The sequence below is a fragment of the Chiloscyllium plagiosum genome, unplaced genomic scaffold (assembly GCF_037043375.1).
Source record: "Chiloscyllium plagiosum isolate Xiang-an unplaced genomic scaffold, Cpla_swu_hap1 HiC_scaffold_31, whole genome shotgun sequence".
Classification (NCBI taxonomy): Eukaryota; Metazoa; Chordata; class Chondrichthyes; order Orectolobiformes; family Hemiscylliidae; genus Chiloscyllium; species Chiloscyllium plagiosum.
In genome coordinates, this window is record NW_028270169.1 from 64,187,689 (window position 1) to 64,200,869 (window position 13,181).

Consider the following 13,181-nt stretch of genomic DNA (forward strand, 5'->3'; position numbering starts at 1 on the left):
CAGTTGCATCCTTTGTGTAATGTGGGGACCAGAACAGCACACAATATTCCAGCTGTGGCCTCACCAGTGCCCTATACAGTTTCATCATTACATCCCTACTTTTGTATTCCATAACTCTGCCAAAAAAGGAGAGTACTCTTTCCAACCTTATCTACCTGTACTGCTACCTTTAGGGACCTGTGTACTTGCACGCCAAGAACTCTCACCTCATCTACACTTACCGTATATTCCTGTTTATTGTGTATGTTCTTTTACTGTTTGACCTTCCTAAATGCACCACCTCACACTTATCAGCGGTGAACCTCATCTGCCACTGTTCTGCTCACTCCACCTATCTATCTATATCATTTCAGAACTTGTAGCTACCCTCTACACTACCCACCACACAGCCAATTTTTGCTTCATCTGCAAATTTCCCAATTGTGCCTCCCATGTTCAAATGCAAATTGTTAATGTATATAACCAAACAGCAAGGGTCCCATCACTGAATCCTGCGGAACACTACTTAAAACAGTTTTCCAATTACAAGGGCAGGAACTGATCATTATTCTTTGTTTCCTGTTACTAAGCCAACTTTGGATCCAATTCGACATGTCCCCTAGTATCCCATGGGCTTTTTAACCAATCTACCATGTGGAACCTTGTCAAATGCCTCACTAAAATCCATGTTGATAACATCAAAGTCAAGTCGCCATAGTTTTAAGAGACCACAGGACTGCTCTCTCTCAATAGTGAGAGACAACTGGTGGTGATTTAACCTGACAGTCACCATACCTCAGGCAAGGGGAGATGTTGAGAAGAACAGTCCTTCATTGTAACCTTAGCTGATATGGGGTTTGAACTCACACTGTTCAGATAAAGCTGCTTTGCAAAACCAGCCACTCAGCCAACTGAGCTAAACCAAATCCCCAGACAACATTCGCTGCACTACTCATATCCTCCTTGTCACCTCCTCAAAGAATTCAATCAAATTTGTAAGGAATGACCTTCCCTGAACAAAGCCAAGGACAGTTTATCTGACCTCAGGAGTGATTCTCACAATTTGCTCACCACCGAAGTAAGACTAATTGACCTATAATCATTTGGCATTTCCTTTGGACCATTTTTAAATAACGCAACCACATTTGCATTCCTCCAGTCCCCTGGCACCTTATTTGTGTCGAGTGAAGACTGGAATATAATCCTCAAAGCATCTGTCATTTACATTACTTCTGCTGCAAAGGCGTAGTTTCAATCATCATCCTTGAAGGCACTACTGCAAATCAACTGAAACACCTCAACCAGATTACCAGTTAATTTGTCATACTCATGGGATATGTACCTTTGCAACTCAACCCTTTAAAATGTCAGTTCCATTCTGGTGAATCTGTGCTGCAGAAAAATCCTTCTCTGACAATGTAAAACTGCTGTGGTAGATTCTTAAAGTATGAACAGTTCCTGAATCAAGGCTGGAATCCAAATGCATGAAACAATGGGAAAGGTTTGAGGAACCAAATGGCCTTCTCCTGTTCATACACACTCAATATTTCGAAAATATTCTTATTAATCTGTCTTTGATTCAAGGTGAATAATTTCATTCCTCTCTATACTGAAACCCATTGATTAATCTGTGCACTAGATGTAGATGTACAACACGGAAAGAGACCCTTCAGTTAAACCCGTCCATGCCGACCAGATATCCCAACCCAATCTAGTCCCACCTGCCAGCACCCGGCCCATATCCCTTCAAACCCTTCCTATTCATATACCCATCCAGAGGCCTTTTAAAAGTTGCAATTGTACCAGCCTCCACCACTCCGTCTGGCAGCTCATTCCATACATGCACCACACTCTGTGTGAAAAAGTTGCCCCTGAGGTCTCTTTTATATCTTTCCCCTCACCCTAAACATATGCCCTCTAGTTCTGGACTCCCTCACCCCATGGATTTATCCTATCCATGCCCCTCATGATTTTATAAACCCCTAGAAGGTCACCCCTCAGCCTCCAACGCTCCAGGGAAAACAGCCCCAGCTTGTTCAGCCTCTCCCTATAGCGCAAATCCTCCAACCCTGGCAACATCCTTGTACATCTTTTCTGAACCCTTTCAAATTTCACAACATCTTTCTGAGAGGAAGGAGACCAGAACTGCAAGCAATATTCCAACAGTGGCCTAACCAATGTCCTGTACAACCGCAACATGACCTCCCAACTCCTGTACTCAATACTCTGACCAATAAAGGAAAGCATACCAAATGCCTTCTTCACTATCCTATCTACCTGTGACTCCACTTTCAAGGAGCTATGAACCTGCACTCCAAGGTCTCTTTGTTCAGCAACACTCCCTAGGACCTTACCATTAAGTGTATATGTCCTGCTAAGATACTGAGAAAAGAATCATTGTTAACTTAAGCCTTGTGCAATGTAAGTAATGGGATATCAAGGAAATTATGACTTACCTGGTGCGGCTGTGGATTTCTAAGTTAAGTTGACCGTTGATAGTTATTTAGGACATTGGTTAATTATTCTAATTCTGCTTCTGTGTGCATCCAAGTTCTGAATATGTCAATGTATATATTTTATTAATATGTAACTGTGTCATCGAGGAACCACGTTACTGAGAATGAAAAAGGAACCCCTAAAAACCAAAACGTAGCCCCTGAAAATCAAACTTAGCCCCCATAAAATCTGAACAAAACCCCTGAATAAACAGGGCATTTCATGCTCTGAAGTGGATTAGTGAATGGGCGAGGTGGGTGTCATGGGAGCTGGGTCTGGTACAGTCACATGGTAGATGGGTTGTGTTGGAGGGTTGGTGAGTGGTCAAGGGAGTAGTCAGTATGCCAGTTAGGAAGTTACCCAAATATTGCATGAGATTTTAATCTGTCCAACATTTTGATATAACCACCCAGATAATTAATGTATGAAATCTCTGACTCTAACTCAGGGTCAGAGACATTTGTGGAGGGTCTCAGAGACTGGGGGATCTGCTGACTGGAAGTTGAAACTTCCTAGACTGTGCCCGCATGGGTGCCAGAGGTCATCTTCAGCTGTATGTGCCACCTGCAATAACGTGGAAACTGGAAGATTTGGCTCATTATTTCCAATCTAAATGATTCTGAAGAAAAGAATAATGCCCAGGTACGCCCCAAATATTCTTTTGGACAAAGCAGGAATAGAGAACGGAAGGGCTGGAGAAGAAGTCCAGGGAAGAATGCTTATTACACTTACACTGTATGAACCAGGCCCGCCAGATGGCATTGTTGAGGCGGATTTTGTCCTTCCATTGAAGTGCCAAGCCTTTGAATGTCTTCCATTTTGGAGAAACCAGCTTTCCACTGAAACGGAAAAGGACAGCATCACACAAACTGACACAAAAATGGGACACTTGCTTCACGTAGCACTGATGCAGCTTTGTTTACTAACTGCTCATGATTTCACGTGGGTGTCTCATTGGTCCAGGTAATGGGAGTAAACATGGACAGATATCCTGCAAAAGCCACTTACATTTCAACTACAGTGAAAACAGCCAGCGAGAAATAAGATTGATGTCATTATCAGGTTTAAATGGAGATTCTTGCTATCATACTGCCATATTAGTGGGTGGATTGTCCGAGAAATAATGTGAGGACAATGCATGGTAACGAGGAACTGAACAGCTCCCTTTAACAGCGTGCTCGATCAATAAGTGTGTTTCCATCAGGATGACTGTGTGATTAACACAGAGAATTTGAATTCTTTAACTGAAAGACACAGACAACATAAACAGTATGTAAGAAATGAATGACTTCTTAGGACAAAAAATTTGAATTTTACCCAATATCAACCATTCCTCAAGTATCTCAACCTAAACACTGGGCCACAGAATATATTTGATGGGACTTCTCTCTGTTGATAAAGGTCATGAAATTAGTTGTGATGTTTCAAACATCACATGTTGGCAATATTATATCACACATCAAGTGAAAACCTGCCCAAGGGCAAATCAATGAGACTCTGTCTGAGTGAACAAAGTGTCCACATATGAAAAGGGGAATAGGCACAAATGAAAGTCTACTAGAATAGAGTAAGAAGTTCTGTTATAACTGTACAAAGCCCCAATGAAACCACCATTGGTGCACAATTCTAGTCACTGTAACTTCTAGCCATTTTTTCTGTTCATTTATGGGCCGTGGGTGTTGCTGCCTGGCCAGCATTGATAGCCCTTGAGAAGATGGTGGTGTGCTGTCTTCTTGAATCACTGCAGGCCACTTGCTGTGGGTTGACCTACAATGCTGGTAGAGAGGGAATTCCAGGATTCCCTGTGAAGGACAACTGTGAAGGAACAGCCGTATATTTTCAAGTCAGGGTGGTGAGTGGCTCAGGGGAACTTGCAGGTGGTGGTGTTCCCAAGTACCTGCTGCCCTTGTCCTTCTGGATGGAAGTGATCATGGGTTTGGAAGGTGCTGTCTGAGGATCTTTGGTGAGTTTCTGCAGTGGATCTTGTAGATAGTACACACTGCTGCTACTGAGCGTCAGTGGGGGAGGGATTGTAGGTGTGGTGCCAATCAAGTTTGTCCTGAACGCTGTCAAGTTTCTTGAGTGCTGTTAGAGCTGCCCCCATTCAGGCAAGGGGGAGTATTTCCTCACCCTCCTGACTTGTGCCTTGTAGATGGTGGATAGACTTTGGAAGCTATGCAGCACTGTAAGAGTCACGAGAATGTTGCTAAGATGAGTGTTTGCAAAATGCCAGTTTGTAACCCCTGTAATCAAAGACACAGGAGTCAGAGTCAGCCACTGATCCTCGAATCCCTGCTGTGGCATTCAAGATCCAGCTCGCCTCCACACTCCTGTGTTATCCCCATAACAGTGATGTTATTAATCCTCAGAATTCAAGCCATTTCATTCTTGAATATTTTCAATTACTGCTTTCACAGCCCTCTGCAGGCGATAAGATTCACCACCCGATGAGCAAAGACAGACTCCCCTTTTCAGATTTTGCCTCTTCTTAAGAAACTGTGTCCCCCTGGTTACAGCCCGCACACCCTGCAAGCCAGGGACAAACTTCCTGCACCTACTCTGTCAGGTCCTGCAAGAACTTTGTCGGCTTCAATGAGGTCACCTGTCAGTTTCCTAAACTGCTGGAGAATATAAACCCAACCTCGACAACCTCTCGTCGTCCAGCCAATCCTGCCCCAACTCAGCAATAACTCTGAAATTGTTCAGCACTTCCTCTACAATTCCCAGAAACACTGACAACTGTTAAACAGAGAATTCAATTTCCAGTGAATGACTGCAGTCAAAAAAAGCAATATTGACAAAACACTAAAATTAAAGCAAAATACTGCTGGGTATCAGAACTAATACCCGAGCACTGGAAGCATCTGTAGCGGGAGAACCGTGTTATTACCATCAGGCCAATGTGGGAGGGAAAGGATGGGAAAATGTCAGATAGGGGGAGACAGAGAGAGAGAAGAGAGAGGGAGGCACAGACAGAGCGAGAGAGGCACACAGAGAGAAAGAGAGAGATGTGCAGATAGAGAGAGACTCGCACAGACAGAGAGAGAGACGCTCAGAGAGAGAGAAGCACGCAGAGAGAGGCGCACAGGTGGAGAGAGGGGCACGCAGGTCGAGAGAGAGGGAGGAGTGCAGAGAGAGAGGTGCTCAGACGGAGAGAGAGAGAAAAAGGTGTGCTGATAGAGACAGAGGCACGCAGGGAGAAAGGGAGGCACGGAGAGAGAGAGAGGCATAGACAGAAAGAGAGGCATAGAGTGAGAGAGAGAGAGTGGCACGCAGACAGAGAGACAGAGAGGGAGGCACGCAGACAGAGAGACAGAGAGGGAGGCACGCAGACAGAGAGAAAGGGAGGCACGCAGACAGAGAGAGGGAGGCACACAGACAGAGAGAGAGGGAGGCACACAGACAGAGAGATTGGCATAGACAGAAAGAGAGGCATAGAGAGAGAGAGAGAGATGCGCCCAGACAGAGTGAGCGGCACCTAGACAGAGAGAGTGGCACCCAGACGGAGAGAGAGAGAGGTGCACACAGAGAGAGAGGGGTGCAGGGAGAGAATGGGGTGCATAGAGAGAGATAGAGGCACAGAGAAAGTGAGAGACATGCGCAGACAGAGAGAGAGGCGCAGAAAGAGAGACATGCAGACGGAGAGAGACTCGCACAGATGGAGAGAGAGATGCTCAGAGAGAAAGGGAGGTGCTCAGAGAGAGGGGCACGCAGACAGAGAGGGAAGCACGCAGAGAGATAGAGAGGCGCGCAGAGAGATAGAGAGGCGCGCAGAGAGATAGAGAGGCGCGCAGAGAGATAGAGAGGCGCGCAGAGAGAGAGAGAGGGAGGTGCGCAGATAGAGAGAGGCCGCAGAGAGAGACAGAGGTGGGCAGAGAGACAGAGGCAGGCAGAGAGAGAGAGGCAGAGAGACAGAGAAAGGTGCACAGAGAGAGAGGCGCACAGAGAGATAGAGAGAGGCGCGCAGAGAGAGAGGCGCGCAGAGAGAGACAGGCGCGCAGAGAGAGAGAGGCGCGCAGAGAGAGAGAGAGGCACGCAGAGAGAGAAAGGCGCACAGAGAGAGAGGCGCACAGAGAGAGACGCGCAGAGAGAGAGAGAGGCGTGCAGAGAGAGAGAGAGGCGCGCAGAGTGAGAGAGGCACGCAGAGAGAGAGAGGCACGCAGAGAGAGAGAGGCACAGAGAGAGAGAGAGAGGCGCCCAGAGAGAGAGTGGGAGGGAGGCTCGCAGAGAGAGAGAGAGGCACGCAGAGAGAGAGAGGCCCGCAGAGAGAGAGAGGCCCGCAGAGAGAGAGAGGCCCGCAGAGAGAGAGAGGCCCGCAGAGAGAGAGAGGCCCGCAGAGAGAGAGAGGCCCGCAGAGAGAGAGAGGCCCGCAGAGAGAGAGAGGCCCGCAGAGGGAGAGAGGCGCGCAGAGAGAGAGAGGCGCGCAGAGAGAGAGAGGCGCGCAGAGAGAGAGAGGCGCGCAGAGAGAGAGAGGCGCGCAGAGAGAGAGAGGCGCGCAGAGAGAGAGAAGCGCGCAGAGAGAGAGAAGCGCGCAGAGAGAGAGAAGCGCGCAGAGAGAGAGAGGCGCGCAGAGAGAGAGAGGCGCGCAGAGAGAGAGAGGCACGCAGAGAGAGAGAGGCACGCAGAGAGTGAGAGGCGCACAGAGAGAGAGGCGCAGAGAGAGAGAGAGCGGCGCGCAGATAGAGAGAGGCGCGCAGAGAGAGAGGCGCGCAGAGAGAGAGGCGCGCAGAGAGAGAGGCGCGCAGAGAGAGAGGCGCGCAGAGAGAGAGGCGCGCAGAGAGAGAGAGAGTGGGAGGGAGGTGCACAGAGAGCGAGAGGCGCACAGAGAAAAATGGAGGCGCGCAGAGAGAGAGGCACGCAGAGAGAGAGAGGTGTGAACAGAGAGAGAGAGGCGTGCACAGACAGAGAGAGAAAGAGAGGTGTGTAGACAGAGAGGTGCGCAGACAGAGAGAGGCACAGAGAGAGAGAGAGGCACAGAGAGAGAGAGAGGCGCACAGAGAGAGAGAGAGGCACGCAGAGAGAGAGAGAGGCACAGAGAGAGAGAGGCGTGCACAGAGAGAGGGAGGTGTGCAGAGAGAGAGAGAGAGAAAGAGAGGTGTGCAGACAGAGAGGTGCGCAGACAGAGAGAGGCACAGAGAGAGAGAGAGAGAGAGAGAGGCGCACAGAGAGAGAGAGATGCTCAGAGAGAGAGAGGCGTGCAGAGAGAGAGAGAGGCGTGCAGAGAGAGAGGCGTGCAGAGAGAGAGAGATGCGTGCAGAGAGAGAGAGAGGCGTGCAGAGAGAGAGAGAGGCGTGCAGAGAGAGAGAGAGGCGCGCACAGAGAGAGAGGCGAGCACAGAGAGAGAGGCGAGCACAGAGAGAGAGGCGCGCACAGAGAGAGAGGCGCGCACAGAGAGAGAGGCGCGCACAGAGAGAGAGGCGCGCACAGAGAGAGAGGCGCGCACAGAGAGAGAGGCGCGCACAGAGAGAGAGGCGCGCACAGAGAGAGAGGCGCGCACAGAGAGAGAGGCGCGCACAGAGAGAGAGGCGCGCACAGAGAGAGAGGCGCGCACAGAGAGAGAGGCGCGCACAGAGAGAGAGGCGCGCACAGAGAGAGAGGCGCGCACAGAGAGAGAGGCGCGCACAGAGAGAGAGGCGCGCAGAGAGAGAGAGGCGTGCAGAGAGAGAGAGGCGCGCAGAGAGAGAGAGGCGCGCAGAGAGAGAGAGGCGCGCAGAGAGAGAGAAGCGCGCAGAGAGAGAGAAGCGCGCAGAGAGAGAGAGGCGCGCAGAGAGAGAGAGGCCCGCAGAGAGAGAGAGGCCCGCAGAGAGAGAGAGGCACGCAGAGAGAGAGAGGCACGCAGAGAGTGAGAGGCGCACAGAGAGAGAGGCGCGCAGAGAGAGAGGCGCGCAGAGAGAGAGGCGCGCAGAGAGAGAGGCGCGCAGAGAGAGAGGCGCGCAGAGAGAGAGGCGCGCAGAGAGAGAGGCGCGCAGAGAGAGAGGCGCGCAGAGAGAGAGGCGCGCAGAGAGAGAGAGAGTGGGAGGGAGGTGCACAGAGAGCGAGAGGCGCACAGAGAAAAATGGAGGCGCGCAGAGAGAGAGGCACGCAGAGAGAGAGAGGTGTGAACAGAGAGAGAGAGGCGTGCACAGACAGAGAGAGAAAGAGAGGTGTGTAGACAGAGAGGTGCGCAGACAGAGAGAGGCACAGAGAGAGAGAGAGGCACAGAGAGAGAGAGAGGCGCACAGAGAGAGAGAGAGAGGCACGCAGAGAGAGAGAGACGCACAGAGAGAGAGAGGCGTGCACAGAGAGAGGGAGGTGTGCAGAGAGAGAGAGAGAGAAAGAGAGGTGTGCAGACAGAGAGGTGCGCAGACAGAGAGAGGCACAGAGAGAGAGAGAGAGAGAGAGAGAGAGGCGCACAGAGAGAGAGAGATGCTCAGAGAGAGAGAGGCGCGCAGAGAGAGAGAGAGGCGCGCAGAGAGAGAGAGAGGCGCGCAGAGAGAGAGAGAGGCGCGCAGAGAGAGAGAGAGGCGCGCAGAGAGAGAGAGAGGCGCGCAGAGAGAGAGGCGAGCACAGAGAGAGAGGCGCGCACAGAGAGAGAGGCGCGCACAGAGAGAGAGGCGCGCACAGAGAGAGAGGCGCGCACAGAGAGAGAGGCGCGCACAGAGAGAGAGGCGCGCACAGAGAGAGAGGCGCGCACAGAGAGAGAGGCGCGCACAGAGAGAGAGGCGCGCACAGAGAGAGAGGCGCGCACAGAGAGAGAGGCGCGCACAGAGAGAGAGGCGCGCACAGAGAGAGAGGCGCGCACAGAGAGAGAGGCGCGCACAGAGAGAGAGGCGCGCACAGAGAGAGAGGCGCGCACAGAGAGAGAGGCGCGCAGAGAGAGAGAGGCGCGCAGAGAGAGAGGCGCGCACAGAGAGAGAGGCGCAAAGAGAGAGAGGCGCGCACAGAGAGAGAGGCGCGCAGAGAGAGAGAGGCACGCAGAGAGAGAGAGGCACGCAGAGAGAGAGAGGCGCGCAGAGAGAGAGAGGCGCGCAGAGAGAGAGAGGCGCGCAGAGAGAGAGGCGCGCACAGAGAGAGAGGCGCAAAGAGAGAGAGGCGCGCAGAGAGAGAGAGGCGCGCAGAGAGAGAGAGGCACGCAGAGAGAGAGAGGCGCGCAGAGAGAGAGAGGCGCGCAGAGAGAGAGAGGCGCGCAGAGAGAGGCGCGCACAGAGAGAGAGAGAGAGAGAGAGGGAGGCGCTCAGAAAGAGAGATGCACGCAGAAAGAGAGAGGCGCACAGAGAGAGAAAGGCGCACAGAGAGAGAGAGGCGCGCAGAGAGAGAGAGGCGCGCAGAGAGAGAGAGGCGCGCAGAGAGAGAGAGGCGCGCAGAGAGAGAGAGGCGCGCAGAGAGAGAGAGGCGCGCAGAGAGAGAGAGGCGCGCAGAGAGAGAGAGGCGCGCAGAGAGAGAGAGGCGCGCAGAGAGAGAGAGGCGCGCAGAGAGAGAGAGAGGCGCGCAGAGAGAGAGAGAGGCGCGCAGAGAGAGAGAGAGGCGCGCAGAGAGAGAGAGAGGCGCGCAGAGAGAGAGAGAGGCGCGCAGAGAGAGAGAGAGGCGCGCAGAGAGAGAGAGAGGCGCGCAGAGAGAGAGAGAGGCGCGCAGAGAGAGAGAGGCGCGCAGAGAGAGAGGTGAGCGCGCAGAGAGAGAGGTGGGCGCGCAGAGAGAGAGGTGGGCGCGCAGAGAGAGAGGTGCGCAGAGAGAGAGAGGCGCGCAGAGAGAGAGAGGCGCGCAGAGAGAGAGAGGCGCGCAGAGAGAGAGAGGCGCGCAGAGAGAGAGAGGCGCGCAGAGAGAGAGGCGCGCAGAGAGAGAGAGGCGCGCAGAGAGAGAGAGGCGTGCAGAGAGAGAGAGAGAGGCGTGCAGAGAGAGAGAGAGAGGCGTGCAGAGAGAGAGAGAGAGGCGTGCAGAGAGACAGAGGCAGGCAGAGAGAGAGAGGCACGCAGAGAGAGAGAGAGAGGCACGCAGAGAGAGAGAGAGAGAGAGGCACGCAGAGAGAGAGGCACGCAGATAGAGAAAGGCGCACAGAGAGAGAGGCGCACAGAGAGAGAGAGGCGTGCAGAGAGAGAGAGAGGCGTGCAGAGAGAGAGAGAGGCGTGCAGTGAGAGAGAGAAGCACGCAGAGAGAGAGAGAGGCGCAGAGAGAGAGAGAGAGGCGCAGAGAGAGAGAGGCGCAGAGAGAGAGAGAGGCGCCCAGAGAGAGAGTGAGAGAGAGGTGCGCAGAGAGAGAGAGAGGCGCGCAGAGTGAAGAGGCGCGCAGAGAGAGAGAGAGAGGCGCACAGAGAAAGATGGAGGCGCCCAGAGAGACAGAGAGACGCGCGCAGAGAGAGAGGCGCGCAGAGAGAGAGACACGCTGAGAGAGAGACACGCTGAGAGAGAGACAAGCTGAGAGAGACACGCTGAGAGAGAGACACGCTGAGAGAGAGAGAGGCACACAGAGAGAGACGGAGGCGCCCAGAGAGAGAGAGTGGGAGGGAGGCGCACAGAGAGCGAGAGGCGCACAGAGAAAGATGGAGGCACGCAGAGAGAGAGGCACGCAGAGAGAGAGAGGTGTGAACAGAGAGAGAGAGGCGTGCACAGACAGAGAGAGAAAGAGAGGTGTGTAGACAGAGAGGTGCGCAGACAGAGAGAGGCACAGAGAGAGAGAGGCGCACAGAGAGAGAGAGACGCACAGAGAGAGATAGGCGTGCACAGAGAGAGGGAGGTGTGCAGAGAGAGAGAGAGAAAAAGAGATGTGCAGATAGAGAGGTGCGCAGACAGAGAGAGGCACAGAGAGAGAGAGAGAGAGAGAGGTGCACAGAGAGAGAGAGAGGCACGCAGAGAGAGAGAGAGGCACGCAGAGAGAGAGAGAGGCACGCAGAGAGAGAGAGAGGCGCGCACAGAGAGAGAGGCGCGCACAGAGAGAGAGGCGCGCACAGAGAGAGAGGCGCGCACAGAGAGAGAGGCGCGCACAGAGAGAGAGGCGCGCACAGAGAGAGAGGCGCGCACAGAGAGAGAGGCGCGCACAGAGAGAGAGGCGCGCACAGAGAGAGAGGCGCGCACAGAGAGAGAGGCGCGCACAGAGAGAGAGGCGCGCACAGAGAGAGAGGCGCGCACAGAGAGAGAGGCGCGCACAGAGAGAGAGGCGCGCACAGAGAGAGAGGCGCGCACAGAGAGAGAGGCGCGCACAGAGAGAGAGGCGCGCACAGAGAGAAAGAGGCGCGCACAGAGAGAGAGAGGCGCGCACAGAGAGAGAGAGGCGCGCAGAGAGAGAGAGAGGCGCGCAGAGAGAGAGAGAGGCGCGCAGAGAGAGAGAGAGGCGCGCAGAGAGAGAGAGAGGCGCGCAGAGAGAGAGAGAGGCGCGCAGAGAGAGAGAGAGGCGCGCAGAGAGAGAGAGAGGCGCGCAGAGAGAGAGAGGCGCGCAGAGAGAAAGAGAGGGGCGCAGAGAGAAAGAGAGGGGCGCAGAGAGAAAGAGAGGCGCGCACAGAGAGAGAGGCGCGCACAGAGAGAGAGGCGCGCACAGAGAGAGAGGCGCGCAGAGAGAGGCGCGCAGAGAGAGAGGCGCGCAGAGAGAGAGAGGCGCGCAGAGAGAGAGAGGGGCGCAGAGAGAGAGAGGGGCGCAGAGAGAGAGAGGGGCGCAGAGAGAGAGAGGGGCGCAGAGAGAGAGAGGGGCGCAGAGAGAGAGAGGGGCGCAGAGAGAGAGAGGGGCGCAGAGAGAGAGAGGGGCGCAGAGAGAGAGGGGCGCGCAGAGAGAGAGGGGCGCGCAGAGAGAGAGGGGCGCGCAGAGAGAGAGGGGCGCGCAGAGAGAGAGGGGCGCGCAGAGAGAGAGGGGCGCGCAGAGAGAGAGGGGCGCGCAGAGAGAGAGGGGCGCGCAGAAAGAGAGGGGCGCGCAGAGAGAGAGGGGCGCGCAGAGAGAGAGGGGCGCGCAGAGAGAGAGGGGCGCGCAGAGAGAGAGGGGCGCGCAGAGAGAGAGAGAAGCGCGGAGAGAGAGAGAAGCGCGGAGAGAGAGAGAGGCGCGGAGAGAGAGAGAGGCGCGGAGAGAGAGGCGCGCACAGAGAGAGAGGCGCGCACAGAGAGAGAGGCGCGCACAGAGAGAGAGGCGCGCACAGAGAGAGAGGCGCGCACAGAGAGAGAGGCGCGCACAGAGAGAGAGGCGCGCACAGAGAGAGAGGCGCGCACAGACAGAGAGGCGCGCACAGACAGAGAGGCGCGCACAGACAGAGAGGCGCGCACAGACAGAGAGGCGCGCACAGACAGAGAGGCGCGCACAGACAGAGAGGCGCGCACAGACAGAGAGGCGCGCACAGACAGAGAGGCGCGCACAGACAGAGAGGCGCACAGAGAGAGGGAGAGAGAGAGGCACACAGAGAGAGACAGAGTCGCCCAGAGAGAGAGAGTGTGGGAGGGAGGCGGACAGAGAGAGAGTGGCGCGCAGAGAGAGAGCGAGAGGCACACAGAGAAAGATGGAGGCGCGCAGAGAGAGAGAGTGGTGCGCAGAGAGAGAGAGGCACTCACAGAGAGGGAGGCGCGCAGAGAGAGAGGCGAGAGAGGCGCGCAGAGAGAGAGAAGCACGCAGAGAGAGAGAGAGAGGCGCACAGAGAGAGGGAGGTGCTCAGAAAGAGAGATGCACACAGAAAGTGAGAGGCGTACAGAGAGAGAGGCGCGCACAGAGAGAGAGGCGCGCACAGACAGAGAGGCGCGCACAGACAGAGAGGCGCGCACAGA

General features: G+C 54.6%; 1 protein-coding gene across 1 annotated transcript in view; it reads right to left on the reverse strand.

Annotated features, from left to right (window-relative positions):
* The window catches only part of mlxipl (MLX interacting protein like), a 240,718-nt gene that overhangs the window by 198,545 nt on the left and 28,992 nt on the right, over positions 1 to 13,181 (reverse strand). Inside the window, exon 2 of the mRNA XM_087977196.1 lies at positions 3,208 to 3,314. Within this exon, the coding sequence (XP_087833322.1) occupies positions 3,208 to 3,314 (107 nt within the window). The remainder of the gene's footprint in view (positions 1 to 3,207; positions 3,315 to 13,181) is intronic.